Source organism: Zootermopsis nevadensis, unplaced genomic scaffold (assembly GCF_977971745.1).
Source record: "Zootermopsis nevadensis isolate Lab colony 2312 unplaced genomic scaffold, Znev_1.0 Znev_ptg000029l, whole genome shotgun sequence".
Lineage (NCBI taxonomy): Eukaryota > Metazoa > Arthropoda > Insecta > Blattodea > Termopsidae > Zootermopsis > Zootermopsis nevadensis.
In genome coordinates, this window is record NW_028259161.1 from 739,841 (window position 1) to 755,450 (window position 15,610).

The 15,610-nt window shown below is 38.0% G+C and overlaps 2 protein-coding genes and 1 long non-coding RNA gene across 4 annotated transcripts in view; 1 reads left to right on the plus strand and 2 right to left on the minus strand.

Annotated features, from left to right (window-relative positions):
• Window positions 1–105: 105 nt before the first annotated feature.
• Window positions 106–7,211, minus strand: Gint3 (GDI interacting protein 3). Its single transcript, XM_022080502.2, has 8 exons — window positions 7,070–7,211; window positions 6,626–6,972; window positions 6,308–6,483; window positions 5,463–5,590; window positions 5,032–5,277; window positions 3,191–3,348; window positions 1,486–1,615; window positions 106–1,159 (listed from the first exon to the last, which is right to left on the minus strand). Exons 2-8 carry the CDS (start codon window positions 6,856–6,858, stop codon window positions 887–889), a joined length of 1,344 nt encoding a protein of 447 aa, XP_021936194.1. The 5' UTR covers window positions 6,859–6,972; window positions 7,070–7,211; the 3' UTR covers window positions 106–886.
• Window positions 7,212–7,791: 580 nt separating this feature from the next.
• LOC147872231 (uncharacterized) lies at window positions 7,792–11,177 on the plus strand. Its single transcript, XR_015537739.1, has 2 exons — window positions 7,792–8,062; window positions 10,367–11,177. It is a non-coding gene; the product is annotated as an uncharacterized LOC147872231 (long non-coding RNA).
• A 335-nt stretch (window positions 11,178–11,512) lies between these two features.
• Window positions 11,513–15,610, minus strand: part of LOC110837886 (protein Wnt-5b) — a 203,504-nt gene continuing 199,406 nt past the window's right edge. For both annotated transcript variants that reach the window (XM_022080506.2, XM_087358274.1), the window contains 2 exons: window positions 12,978–13,145; window positions 11,513–12,650 (listed from right to left, as the gene is read on the minus strand). In XM_022080506.2, the coding sequence (XP_021936198.1) occupies window positions 12,463–12,650; window positions 12,978–13,145 (356 nt within the window). In that variant the 3' untranslated portion in view covers window positions 11,513–12,462. The remainder of the gene's footprint in view (window positions 12,651–12,977; window positions 13,146–15,610) is intronic.

The window sequence follows — 15,610 nt, forward strand, 5'->3', positions numbered from 1 at the left end:
TTTCCACTATACCATATTTATATGGAAAAGGGCCAACTTTATTAACACAAAAAAATTGCTCCACTTCTGTTAATGTTTACACTACCATAAGTACAAGCACTCAAATTATTTAGTGCAAATTTTATTTTTACATATGTTCAATATATTACAGAACAGCACAGTCACTAAATGTGAGCAGGAAACAACCACTGTGCAAAACACAATGCAATGCAATGTTATTACAATGTGGCAAAAGGCTCTCTCACACTGCTAGCATCTGTATCAAACTCAGCATTAAAATTGGACAAAATTATTTTTCAATTAATGAAAATGTCAAAAATGAGCACTGCCTTACATTCAGGCAAGGACAGTATCCAACAAAGCTAACTTGCATGGAAGCTTTCCAATTTTCATGGTGGTTCATTGGAACTTGTTGGTGATGACACCAGGATGTAACAGGCCCATCTGCTAACATTTCGGAATAATTTTGTATCTACATATTAAGCACAACATACTATAAATATGCTGAAAAATTAACCTAACACAAGTCTTGTACTTGCAACTGCATATCAGTAGTCTTGATCCCTTTCCCAAAAATTTTACTAATATCAGCTCTGTTCACTTGCAGAACCACATTATAATATGTTAACAATAATGAGAAGATAAAATGACGATAACACGACATAAATTTGCAAATTCAATATTATTTACAACATCAACATCCAATTAAAATAAATATCGGTATAATTTCTGTATGTTGCTAAATTAACTGATGGACAATGACTGCCATCTTTATTTTCAAAGCCAAATATATATCAACAACCTACTAAATTATATGCTTAAATACATAAATTTCTAGGAATGATGGAATGATGCAACAGAGCAAAAGATAACAACAGATGTGCAGCTACAGTTGCTGCAGAAGGATCATAGTTTCTTGTTTCAAATACGTAAGTTCCCGTCCACTATTACCCACATCTTCCACAATGGAGGGATCCCATGCGAATGTGAGGACTGTCGCAGGAATCAAGCGAAGGTCCACGAGGCTCTTGTCAGCATCATCATTACATAAGTGAAGACCCGTTGGTGTGGTAAGTATGAATGGAAGATCTCCATTAAACAGGTTTTCCCTCACAAACCTATTGACTGCTTCAAGTTTCTCATACACTGAGAAAGTACCCTGAAATGAGGCATGCAATAACAAAATAAGTCAAAAATGAAATTTAAGTGACAAAATGTCAGTGTTCATGAAGAATTTCAGTACTAATATCTATGATCAATGGACAGACGGTATATCCAATTCCACACTAAGAGCACTATGTGAACTCTACAGATCAAGAAGTCCCTAACAAAGTAATACTCTCCTTCCTCTGCTTACTTCATTTCTACTTCTTTCCTCCTTTCTTCTTAAGACATACCCATTTTATATGGGTCATTTCTCCTATGCTCAAAATTTTTTGTAATCACTGTCCCATAACTAGAACACTGTGGAAAGAATATAATTACCTGCATCAGAATGCCATCTGGAAACCGAATCCTTATGATAGCATATCGGTATTTACGCATCTCACGCTGTTCCTCCTTCTCTCTCATAGCTTTTGTCCTTAGCATTTGGCTTCTCTCAATTACCTCAGCTCTGAAGAGAAACAGAACACAACCAGATATTCCATCTAAAGACATTAATTGTAGGAAGGCAGTATTCTACTTCTGTGGTTCCAACATGAGCCAGAGTCAGCACAGGAAACAAATTTTTAAAAATCAGATATGAGAGCTTGGAGTTCACTTCTTCTTCTTCCTTGGCCATGCAACCAAGATGTGGGTCTTTGCCGTTTCCTAGTCTTTGAAGCGTGCATTTGTGAGTAGTTAGTGACCAGCCCACTGTCTCTGCACAATTTCTACTCAATCCGGATTTGACTGCTAGAGCCATCTAGTAGAGAATCAGTAGAGAGAGAAATGACTGCTGCATTTTACTTACGAAACATCTAGTTTCATGCTCGTAAGGTTCTTTTACATGCCATAAATCTACGACATGGGACCATCGGCTTTACTTCCCCTCCAAAGGAAGTTGTGCTACGGATTTCTATCACCCTCAAAAATCCATCGACCTCGGCCGGGTTTCCCGCGGACCTTGGGTCCAGTGGCAAGGACGCTAACCAGTAGTCCACCGAGGGTGACTTGCAGTTCACTTATTCCTTAATACATGTCAGTAGCTAATGGCTCTACACTCAGCAATCTTCCAGGCAGTCTCTTCCCTACAGACTTTCCAACCAAAATGTTGTATGCATAACTTGTCTCCCCATATGCATTGCACATTTCATCCACCCTAATTTGATAATCCTAATAATACTTGGTAAAGAGTAAAAATTATGAAAGTCCTCATTGGGAATTCTGTCACTTCACCCCTATAAGTCCAAAATATTCTCATCAGCAGCCTGTTCTCAAACACCCTCAACCAATGGTCTTCCCTTAATGTCAGAAACCAAATTTTATACCCATACCAAACAACAGGTAAAATAACAGTTTTGTACAGTTTAATCTATACACTGCAATGGTCAGTCATTTTCCACTTTCTGCTTAAAGTAGCCGAGGCTCACGGATCTCACAGTGGTGAAAACATCGACTGCATTCTTCTGGGTTGTGACAACATGTAATCTTATAGTTGGCTACCAGCATTTTAGAGCAATACAATGCCTATATGTTTACTTCAATCGATAACTACAAAATTTTATGGTATCACGACCCAGAAGTTCACAATCAACAACTTCTAAATTCTTTATGCAATATATGACGTTTGGCCCTCATTTTGAAAAATATGGTAAAATGTTAACAAAATAAAACAATCACCTGAGACACTTCACATTGAAAAATAACTCATGCAAACTTGTGAAAACAGTGTATGATCTATTATAGCTTTTGTGGTAACTAAATTCAACAGTCTTTATGGGAAATCAGCCACGTCCACTGGCTGTAAAAAACAGACATTTCAAGAGCTGTCTTGTTTCTCATCACCAGGGATCTAATATTTCTGCAGAGCCCAGGACAAAAACAGCGTATAAAGTCATACGCTAATGAAGACTGAACTAATACTGATTTGTTTAGCTCTCAACATTTGCAATGCTAGAAAAAACCAATCATCATCATAATTATAAATTTATGAAGTTGCTGGCCCATAGCATATTGATTCAAATGTCCAAAAAGTCTTTATACAAACCTCATTTGCTGTTCTCTCTTTAGTTCCTCTGGTGTCATGCTGAAGAACACTGGAGGAAGATCAACTTGCTTTGCTGCCTGTGAGGGAAACAACACCTGAAGGTTACGGTCAAGCTCCAGAGGAATGGGCTCAGCACTTTCTAGTGCATCATATAAAATCTGCAAATAATAGAAACATTTGTCAGCAAAGAAATGTTTACAAAAAATGAAAATATGCCTATCCAATTTTCTACTGCAACCTAAACCCACACAAATATGTTACGCACGTTCACGACTTAAATTAAACTACCCTCTTCCAATTAAATGGCACATATCAAACAAGCAGTGGTAATGATCTACACTTCTATACAGAAGGTATCTGGTTCAAATCCTGGCAAGTTTACTGGATGCTGTGACTGAAGTCTTTTGTGATTTTGATTAGTCTCTTCAGGGAAATGCCAGTATAGTACACTGATACAAGTCAAAACTGCGTCCTCATGATCACATTCATGATTTTATCTCTTCTCAACTGACACATCTCTGCAGCTGAAATGCCAATCAATCATAAATGGCGCATTGCATGTCCTTACAGCCATATTTCAATCACCAAATGGCTATAATTTCCAAAGGAATGCCAACAGGTCAGGTTTGGTATCAGAACAGTCCTGCCACCTTTACTGTGGTCCTTTAGGCTAAATAAAACTCAAAGAACGTACACTGCAGTCCTCGTGTAACATGCCCTATTTTAAGGTTTTCTCTTGTTCTATGTTCAGTATCCAGAGTAATTATCAAATTCCCAACTTCTCTTCTTTTAACGTCCATCTCAGTTTAGTGTTTAAATTTCTTAGCTCCCACAACTAACTCCAAGGTGCGCAGATATTCTTAAAACATATTAGTTATTCAACTGGTCAAGAAATTCCACAAGTTCGCAACTGTGTTTGGACCCTGTCCTTAGCTGCATCTAGTCTCAGCTTCAAACCCTACATCTAGTAGATCAAGACTGATTTCCTCTGATACATGTCCGTGTTCCCGACACAGTCTCTTCCATGGAAATCTTCCATTTTTGTCATGTCTGTTACAATTGCCATTAACTCATCAGTCACATAAAATTAGCTGAACAGTGCTTGTCTTCAAGTAATTTTCAGCACCACATAGAAACCTAAATGTATGGGTGCGAAACATGGTCTCTCACTCAGAGGGAGGAACGCAGATTGCAGGTGTTTGAGAATAGGGTGTTTAGGAGGATATTTGGGCCTAGGAAAGAAGACGATGGGGCGTGGAGAAAACTACACAATGACAAACTTAAAAATTTGTACTCCTCCCCCAGTATTGTCAGGGTTATTAAGTCGAGAAGAATAAGATGGGCGGGGCACGTAGCGCGCATGGATGGGACAAGAGGTGTGCACCAGGTATTGGTTGGGAAGCCTGAAGGGAAGAGACTGCTGGGGAGACCTAGTCGTAGATGGGAGGACAATCTCAGGTGGGATCTATGGGAGATAGGAGTTGAAGGTGACTGGATTTTGTTTGTCCAGGACGGGCTGGTGGAGGGCTTTCGTTAATTTGGTGATGAACCTTCGCATTCCCTAAGCCATCTAGTTAGTTAGTTAGTCATAGAAAATTAAATGAGAATTTCATTGTATGTAATCAGATCCTAATTATTAAAACAATTATCTAATGCTGGGACATAGATATTTGACGGTATACAGCAGTAACGACACTGGCAGAGTATTACTGAATGCTTAATTAATATGGTATAAGTTTGAATGAATTAAGATTTCCTAAATAAATATGTCTTTCAATAAAATTAGCCATGTTTAAGTGCCCAGATGTCAATGTTTTCAAGAATAAGAAAGAAACACTTACTTGCAGTGTTTCATTACTATCCAGATTTTCTTCTGAAAACACCCAGAAGTCTTCCTCTCCATCCTGAAATGGCAACTTCACAACTTTAAACCCAGCAGCAAGAAGCAAGTCCTGCGTGCCTTCCACGGAAGCAACCTTTTCTTGATATACCCTATTTGACAGGCGAATCTTGCGGAACTTCTCTTCTGTCGGGTTCTGGATTATGTTTTCCAAGTACTTGCACAATGTGTCCACACAACCTGCAACCTGCAAGATGCGCATTCATTAAAACACCAAAAATTTGTTTCGAGGTTTTTAAACATCCTCTAGACGGACAAACATTTATACAACTGGAGAGCTCAGACAGAAAACCCTTCCTTGCAGCTAGCATAAAAATTTTGTTTGATTTGCAACACACACACAAGATGACACAAAATAATGCGGAAATATACCTTTTCTTTATTCTTATTAAAAGTGTGGATGATGAGACATGCTGTAAGTCCACGTTCCTCTTCCAGCTGCTCATAAAGAAACTCTTTAATCTTCTTTTTCCATTCTTCTTTGGTCAATATAGCTGGACCTGTCAACCACAACATGAAGCCACTACATATAAAATTTCTCAGAAAATTGTATTTTATACAAAAACAACTGCTACATAAATAACTTTAATGTTACTTTCTTTTGGTCTATTATCTCAATTTCAGCTTTCCTTCATTTTATGAACTGTCTCAGTTTACTCTTTAAAACTGTTATCCCACACAGAAAACCTGAATGACAATTCCACAAACAAAATTAGTTTGCCTAAACACATGAAACTGCTGAATCAGATAAAAATAAAATCTCTGAATAAATAAGAGATGTTGTAATTTATGTACCGTTGAAATACAATTTCGCCGGAAAAATCATTTAAGAGCTGCTATATATATGCACTACAATTAATGTTATAGGAAGAAATTAAATGAACGAGAGCCATAATCATGCAGAGATATCTCCCATGTTCGAAAATCTCTTATATCACATATTTATATGAATTTTCATTTATTCTACACGGTACGCAAGGTATAAAATTCAAGTTTCTAAGTACCAACAACATACATACATATAATAGAATCACCAGTTATATTAGGTGCGACAGAATAGTTTGTTTGTTAGCCAAATCAGTAAAATAGAACCAAATTCAGTGAATGGTCTGTTAGCAGGACCAGAATGGTTTATGCTACAACGTCCAGCAGTGGTGAATAAATCTCACATCCATCAACAGGTATCAGTAACAACCATACTGTATCACAAAACTAACCAATCATTGGACATCGGAAGAACACCCCAGTAACAGCTAAATATGGTGAAGACAATTCATCCTGCTGTCCTGATTGATAATCTGGAAGCGAAGTTTCCTTGACTGATGCTAAAGCTGCTGCTTTCTTCTCTGCTTCAAGTTCCCTTCGTACCTGAGCTTGAATAGCAGCAAGAGAACTGGAGTGGAAAAGTATGACACTCAAATGTAGATATCACAACTGTTCATTCACATGGGAGAATCAGACAATAAAACACAACATTGTTACAGGAAGTTCGATAACTACATAAATCTTGTTGAAACAATTTTTCCCACACTTACGTATTGAAACCTGCATGATCCTGCTTTTGTCCACCTAGGCGTGCAAGAGCAGCTGCAGCTGCTTGTCTGGACTCTGTTGATGGTGCTGTACGTGAAACAGCAGTATAGGAACTACCTGAATTAATTCTGTACTGAGAAGTATTCTCATCAGCCAGTTTGCGTCCCGGCCCTGCTAACTTAAATTTTGCATCTGCCTTCTTTTTCTGGAAATACTTCTTTATTTTATCTGCCATAGTGCTTGTATATATTCTTTGGAAATTTGATTGCTTAAACTGTAGGAGAATGTTCTTTGGGAAGCTTCAACGAAGACACACTCCTTTTCAAGTCTTCAATAGCCTTTGACGTTACTGAAAATGTGAAAAGAATAATTCAATGCGAGAATTCGTTTATTTGGTGATTACATATGGCACATCCATACCTGCAGAATTCAAATAAGGAACGTACCTGGCCTCACGAATTTCTCCGATATCCTCTCACCATAACATTTCCAAAATATATAAATTAGAACTGTATTTGCACATAAGACAATCAAGAATACCTTCAACAATGTAATCTGAAATTCGTCGAATGCTAACCAATTAATGACACTCTCATATAAATCGAACACAAAATGTGTAGACCACGATTCAACTGCGATATTTGGAGTGAAACATAAAGCACCAAGCACCAAATTTGATAATTCATACACATAATTACATATTAAATCAATGACTGACGAAGTAAATGATGCATTTTCTGCTGTAGGTGTCATCACACCACATCAATTCCAACATTATTCGTCCGACGAAACTTCACACGAAACAACATTGGCAGCCATTTGTTACATGACCATGACCAATGTCACCACAATTAGAAACATGAACGTCCCGAAAAGAAAAGAAATGTCCTTTTTTAATTTAAATCCTGAACAAGTTTCCCATTCAGCGTAATTTAACAATTTTGACCACAGAACAATCTGCAATGAACAGCAAAGTAAAGACACCCTAAATTAGGGTTACTGTCTCTTAAGCCCGGAGATTTGTCTTATTAAATCCTTTAGCTCATTTTCCCATTCACAAAAAATTATGAAATTTTATGTTACTGCAGTGCGACAAAAAACACCAATAACCACTAATTATTGTATGTATTTTATCACTAATTTGATAAAGAAGAATAAATATAAATTACTAATAAGTACTTGTAGCATTCCTTGTATATTACAGTCAGAGAGTAAAGTTAGGTTAGGTTATTTTAATATTCACTCTAATTCTTATCAAATTTGAGAGAAGTCTGGAGACCATAGTCCAAAACTTGACTGGTGGTAACCCAGCCCTAAATGTGACTGAAGAATGACAATTTAATTCTTCACAAATATTTTAATCTGATGACTTACAAATTGTTTATACATTTATGAATTTATGCATGGTGTCAATTGAATCTTAATTGACAAGTATACAAGTAAGTACAAGCACTATATTTCAAAGTAATACCATAGCAATGAGTTATGTTGGAGACACTGCATGTAGGCAACTTTTTAAGGGTCTAAATATATATTTCCTGTGTCTTTTACCTATGTAAGGTTCAATCTATTAAGGACTAATATTTTTAATAAACTGTGTTTGTTGCTATGAAAAAATTACTTTTTATACTGTATTATACCTGACTGGAATTCAGTTTAAACTTAAAAGTATGTAAATTTTGGGTCACATGCCTTACCTGTGTCCTATGTCCAAGGTCTGATCATGAATAAATAAACAAATGTAACTTCTGTAATATTATATAACACACTTAACATAAGTTTAACCTAATAACAATGAAAGGTTTAAGTGAGATATTTAGGTCTCTAGAAACATCTGTTCAACATAATAGCAAATTTCATGCAACAAATCAGAAATATGTTGAACTACTTGGTATTATCTGCTGATAAAGATTGGAGGATGGTCTAGGCTTCTGAGACTTAAGTACACATTTGTTAAGCTTGTATTTTTTATTTCATATTCCACTTCTATTTACCATAAATAAAATAATAAAATACCAGTACAGATTTGTTTCAATAGGCCTATTATATTATACAAAGATCACCAAAATCATGTAACTTCTTTGCATCCTTCATGATTATCAAAGAGTTGCAGCAAGTTATAAAGATAAATTTGTCTCTGGTGCTTAACTAAGCGCCAAGCAGATGCATGAGGAGCAAAGGTATAGCTCCATGCATTCTTAACTTCACCATTAGATGGAAGTGAATGTTTAGTTGTTGTTTTTTATCCCAGTCACTTTACCCTTGAGAAGAGTACCCGAGGTTGACCCCAGAGCTGGTTTTAATGTTTCGGCAAACACACAATTCCTGCCCTGCAAGGAATCAAACCCCAGTCATCCAGCCTTTAATCTGATCGCTATAATGAACGAGCTAACCTGGCTCCTTCATGTGATACACGTTTCTTCGTGTTGTGCTTTAGATTGTAAATACTATTATCATCCTCTAATTAATTACAAAAGTAACCTGAAATTTTGTAATGCAAATCTCAAATTCAAAATTCTTGAGTTCTCAAACAAGTCACGCCTCATGTGATTGTCAGTAGCACTACTGATAATTTTCCTATTTAATATCAGAAATTTTAAGAACAAGCTGAACCATCACTTATAAAATTACAGCAATATTCACTTAATTCACAGCAAACAATACAAATAGTTTTATGGTCAATATATACCTATATACATTAAGCTGTGGTACTGACACTACCAAACACTTTGAGAACGAGTTCTATTATTCTTGAACTAAACCTTCGCTCATGATTAAACGACACGTAACAAAACATGGGCTGTCGAATAACACGCCGCTTATGTACATCTGGTAACCCGGCCAGCAAACTAAGAAAGGAGATTTCACTGGTTTAAGGAATCAAATTAAACGTTTCACCATCGCAATGGAAATACAATCTTAGCAAATTCAAACTGTTCACGAAAATTATACTAAAGATCTGTAACTTTGATTTACTTTTCAAATTATCTGTAAGAATCGATAACTCCCAACTACTGTCACAGAAAATTTATAACTCTTTCTGAACGTAAAATTTCCTACACATTCATGTCAGTACTTACGTGTGTGGTGTTTTTCGATAAACAGTTTTAAGAGAAAATTTCGGCATTTTCACTAAAAACCTACTATTATTGCCATATTCATTTAGTTAATGCCAGTACAAATTATAATTTAAATAATATAAAACTGTACATCAAATTATTGAACACTTATTTCTGACATCTTTAAGTTCATTTTACATCGCTAGTTGGAACAGCATAGGCCTAGCTGCTTGTCAGAGTGGCTACGCAGTCTGGGACATGAGTCTTGGATCATGGGTTTGAATTCCACTCATTGTATGGGTGTCTCCGCGTCGTCTCACACTGTGTAAGCAGAGACCATTCAGTGGGCTGATCCCCTATCCAAGGAGTGCTGCCAAATAATGAAAAACATGTTTTCAAAACCTCACGTACATGAGGCAGCCTCGCTCCCCCAAGAATTATGAAGCCACAGGGAAAGAATAGGCCTAGCTAGAGAAGTTCGCACTCGCCGAATTCTTCCGCTCCTGGCAATATCTCCGCTTTACACCAAATAATATCAATCTGAATTGTTTTGCAATTCCACATTTAAGCAATAAATAAAGTCGCGCGTCAAGACACGTGATCTGAGTTACGGAAATTTTATCTCCATCCTGATGCACTTCCACTGTTGCACCAAATTTAGTCAATGTTTGACGTCTTTTTCAGGTGCTGTTAAGAGAGTTGTAACCCACATCTGCATCCAGGGGCAGCCACAGTCTTCAGTGTCCAAACATAAAGTTGTTACCAAACTTCACATTTCACAGGACGCTTTAAGCAGATCTGTCATCATCTCAACGGTGAATTAAAGTCAGATGTAAATTCACATTCACGAACATGGAGGTCGCATTGATCTGCACTCCTCAGTGGTGACTGCACAATGGTTCACACTACACGTCCGACTCGGACAAAAAATGTAAACTTAGGCACTGGATCTGTTGCATTCTGTTTATAAATGAAATACTACACACCAAAATATTCCGTAATAAACAGTTCTAAACTGTTTTTTTTACAAATTCAGTGAAAAATGTGTAAACCTCAGTTTAAAATACAGAACTTTTTCAAAATATTTCCGTTCCTCCTAAGATGCAAACTTGGCATTCTCCTTGTAAAAGTAACTAGTATTATATCCTGATCTTTTGGAACGCAGTGACCGTGTTTCAGTGGTACGTAGCGTGTATTCAGCCACGAAAACTGTCGAATTCCACCATGGACAGTAAACGCTTGTGACATAATAATGAACATTCACGTTCCACAAAAAGGGAAATTTCGTAACTAGCCGGATGACTGTCAAGATTAAACACGTTCCTTGGAGTCAGTTTCCATTGGCAGCAAAAATCTTTCGTGCCAGCGTCTCGAGAAGCAGATCCTGACGTTATCCAAATATAAATGTGATTCTGAGTTGTTGTTTTTATTTTTTTTTCAATTTTCTAGTTTAGCGAAGTATATTTCAGAAAGCACACTTCAGTACTGAAGCAAACTTACTCTTAATTTCATAATAAATAAATGACTGAGTGTTGAAGAACATTCTTATCTGGGGAAGCTGTATATTTATGTATCAATATTTATATTTAAAGTTTACTAATTATGAATGTCTTTCCGTAAACCATATTCTGTTTATACAATCATATTATCCAAAATCTGACCATCTGGTTTTACAGTCTTTGCAAACTGCATTATGCATATTCTGTTTTAAGTGCTGTAATACATTTTAAATACTAACTTAACTTGCGATGCGCAATGATACTTAAATTGTAAACAACTCTTCATAGTGAATAGAGGAACAGAAACACCGTGTGAAAAAGTGTGTGTGTGTGTGTGTACGAGCACGCACGTAGTGGAAGCTGGGTCAGGGTCCCGAACATAAGATATAGATCAAACAGCAAGAAATTCATCTGGACCCTTCACATTTTTCCATTAAATCATAACTTAAAATAATATTAAAATGTTGTGACTCTTGTAGTGCCAGAAACACGCATCACAGCTGACCAATCACTTATTTCAGGAAGCAGATCATATTACCAACTTTCTGGACCACACAGAGCTCACTTCATCAGTCCCCCTTGAAAACACTTACAGATACAGAAAAATATTCTGTTTTTTGCATCAATCACTAATAACTTTCTTTCGTTTTAAATGTGTATCAACCCACTTACACGAATCAATTTTACCTTTTAAATGACGTCATTTCTCACACTATGAACTTATCCAATTGCATAGTGCATTTTGAATTGCAATATCCTTTGTACACTTTTTTTTAAAAGTCACAGAAGGATCCGACTTTGACGTTGCCTGTCATGTCTAGGGTCCTAACCGCAAGGCCCACGATTTGGTGGCTTAGGAGAATACCAGCTATAACTGACTTTGGTGGTAAGTAGAGAAAGAACATTGACCAAATCCACGTCGGGCAGAAAGACAGTTGGTTGGACACTTACCCACTGTAACGTGAATGAAGGAGTTTCATCTACAACAAACTAACAAACAGGCAACATTATTCATCTGTTTTGTTTTCTTTCCTCTTATAGGACCAATTGTCCAGTCCTGTGACAGACACGTGTATTTGTAAACACGTGTCATGTCTAAAGTCTTGCCTTGTTCAGGTGTTTGCCACCTCACGTTCAGATATGAACGCTTATTCTTGCGGTACGCACTTCCTGCTTACGAACGTGCGAATTCTGATATCTCATTCGGGCGTTCTGCCGTACCACTTACGGACGTAAAAGGTAGCAGAACATTCTGCCATCTTGTTCAGGCAATTATTATTTCTACTTGCAGGTGTGGACGTCGACTGTCTTGACACAAATCTTGCAGTCAACGTAGCAACACCAGTGGAACTTGCAGTCGCATCTTTCTCGAATCATTGTCTTCTGCGTGTTGTAACCTCGACCACAACACATGAGGTTACATCCATCCATACCCTGGGATGTCCTGTTACACAGTCGACCCTGAGTACCTATCAACACAAGATGTGAATTTTAGTGCGTTCCTGATGACGCATTCGCAAACTGAACTCAAGAGTTCAGTGCAGTATTTTACCTTTATTTTACATACACACGACAGGAATGATGTATCAAATTGCAATCTTATATCCAGATATTATAATTCTTAGTATTAAGAACCTATTACAATACAGAAATTTTTGTCATCCTGTTGTATTTACGGCAGTAAATATTTTGGTTGCAAGCAAAGATCTGTTCTCTCAGATACGAGGCAATTTTATTCTGTAAATGAAAAGAACATAATAACGAGGAGAAGAACGACGAGTGCAACCAGGGCTTACCGAGGGAGCCGACGCTCATGTTTCGGATACAGTAATTCGGAGAGTCGTCGATGTAGACCAGGTCGTTGGCCGTCGGCTTGTTGAAACGCGGGTCCCGTATCTGCAGGCGCCCTCGTCTGTTGACGCGTACTTCCGTCGCTCCGTCGTATTTGTCCTTAACGTAGTCACCTGTAACGAAACGACGCCCGGTGCTGAGACTCTCCACCAATGCAGGCAATGAGCCAGTAATTCATGGTGAACGGTTATGTAACGAAAAACGGAAGTTCAAAATGGACGCAACGCGTTGCCAGGCAACCTCGCTCTTCTGTTTATCAGCCAAAGACTTCAAGGAATTGAACAGGCGTCACCTTTCAAAATCTAAATTTGAAGAAAGAATCAGCCATAACGAATTCTTCTCGGGCTACCAGCCGTGTCAAGTACCCCAGAACAATGAGGTCGAGGACGGTGATTGCTCTCGAAACGTCGGGGGGATTTTTTTCGCCTCTCAACCACCTGACACGGCTGGCAGCCCGAGAATAATTCATTTTTCTTGGTCGCCGTGAAACCTTCAGAATATATAAGGCAGCCATATTCGCTGCTCTGGGTCAAAGCCACTAGGTCGAATCCGACAATTTGTGGGTTGCTACGTAGCTAAAATCTCATGCTGTATTCCACTGTGTTCCTACTCTTCTCTGAACGAAGTTGACTTGTTTCGGCAGCTGCTGCTCTCTAGTAATTAGACATGGAACCACACACAGTGTTTAACCCTGCTTTTCACGTACGCACAACGGAAGAACGCAGAGGCCACCCACAGCAGACCCGTAACAAGTACTCTAGATGATTATCATTCTCGCGAGTTCCGGGGAGGTATCCACTCTAAATTAGTGGTTTTTAATCCGTGGGAAGCGAACGTTCCGTGCTATGATATTTCTCGTTGCTTTAAAGCAATTAAATCGTAGCGAAAACTCAATTTTCCTCACCTGCATTTCCGAATAAACGTTAATGTTAAAACATTGTTTTATGTTCTCGTGTCGAGAGATGTGCTCGTGTGGGTGTGATGGGGAACGGTGACAGGCCACACATGGTTGTCCAACATTACAAACACACAGAAGCACACAGAACGCCGTTAGAAATATTATACATTTATTTTAAATATACTCCAAAGGAAGAAGACAGACTGAAGACCTAGTAAATGATGGAATGAAGCGTACCCACTAAGGGCAAAGAAAAAGTTTCCTTGGCTGGGAAGTGTGCCATAGAATACAAAAATACCACCCCTACGACAAAGCGCTAAATTTTGTCCGAAGCCCTCGTCATCAAGATTAATACAATCAGGTTCCGAGGGATAGAACAATTCACCGGTCGTAAGCAAACGGAAGACTGATTCGCATTACATCGCGAGGTATTCATACTTACTTAGCGATAAAAGGTTAATAGATCCTCTTGACAGAAAGACTGTATTTCGAACACCCGGATCTGAACCACTTCGTGTCAACGTTCAAATAATATCGATGATACATTTGCAAGTCTGAATTCAAAGCTAATGTTTTTGGTTTTAATTTTATCTCAGCTCATCTAAATAATATATAAGAATTCAGTCCGTACCGCAAAGAAAGCATAAAACTCCACCATTTCAAGCATCAAATTCATTGGCTTCCACGAGGCTTCAAAGGGTTTAGGTACAGTTTTCGGCTGTTGGAAACGATTCATTGTACTGCACGAAACGCAAATCTGTTGCGGAGTTCACATATGGTCCATGAATTTTATGACATCATCATCTTGTTATGATATTAATAACAACAAGAGCCAGACGGTGAAAAGCTGTCGTTAGAAATATAGGCTGTGTAATTTGCAACCCAAGACGGGGTCGCATCATTATAGGGGCGTCTCCCCTTACCATTGTCTGCTGTCATGCAGACAGGCAACCACTGAATTAGCATACGGGACCAAGCGACCACACAGACTCAACCCCCCCGAAGGGTAATTTCACACCACCTCCTCACCCGTCGCATTATGTAAATTGATACTTCATCGAGCACTGTAATTTTAATGCTATTTGCTCCGATTGATGTAAATCACGGGGTTCAGACATCGTTACTTTTGCAGCCAGGAAAATAAAATGCGATGTGAAACCTAAATTTTTTATCTTTGTTATAACTGTTGATGGGGAGAGATCCTAGGCTTCGATCCCGATGTTCTAGCAAGAGGCGTGTGTCATGACAAAATTGTGTTTTAAGTTGTGTTCAAAGAAAAAGTTACAGCTTCAACACTACACTGAATTCTGATTTCCGAGTGTCTTATATGTTTAAAATTTATTTTTGTTTTAAAATACGTTATTTAGAAACTTTACACACTTTACGCAGCTTGTCTTTAAACGCAGACGTCAAGACGTTTTTATCAGATATTTTGTATTTTTTTCTGATATTCATTTAACAGGAAGTAGCTTTTCTGTCGAATCCGCATGCATTAAATTCTTCAAGTGCACAAGGCAGATCTTATTTCACACGAACGGAGTAGACGCATATTTCACGAAAGAATTCGTAAGTCAGTGACATGAAACAGTGCGACACAAAAACACGTCTCTGTTCGTGACGCAACGATGATCACGAAGAGACAATGTCAGAGCAACGCGTATGTGACAGAACAGTATAAAT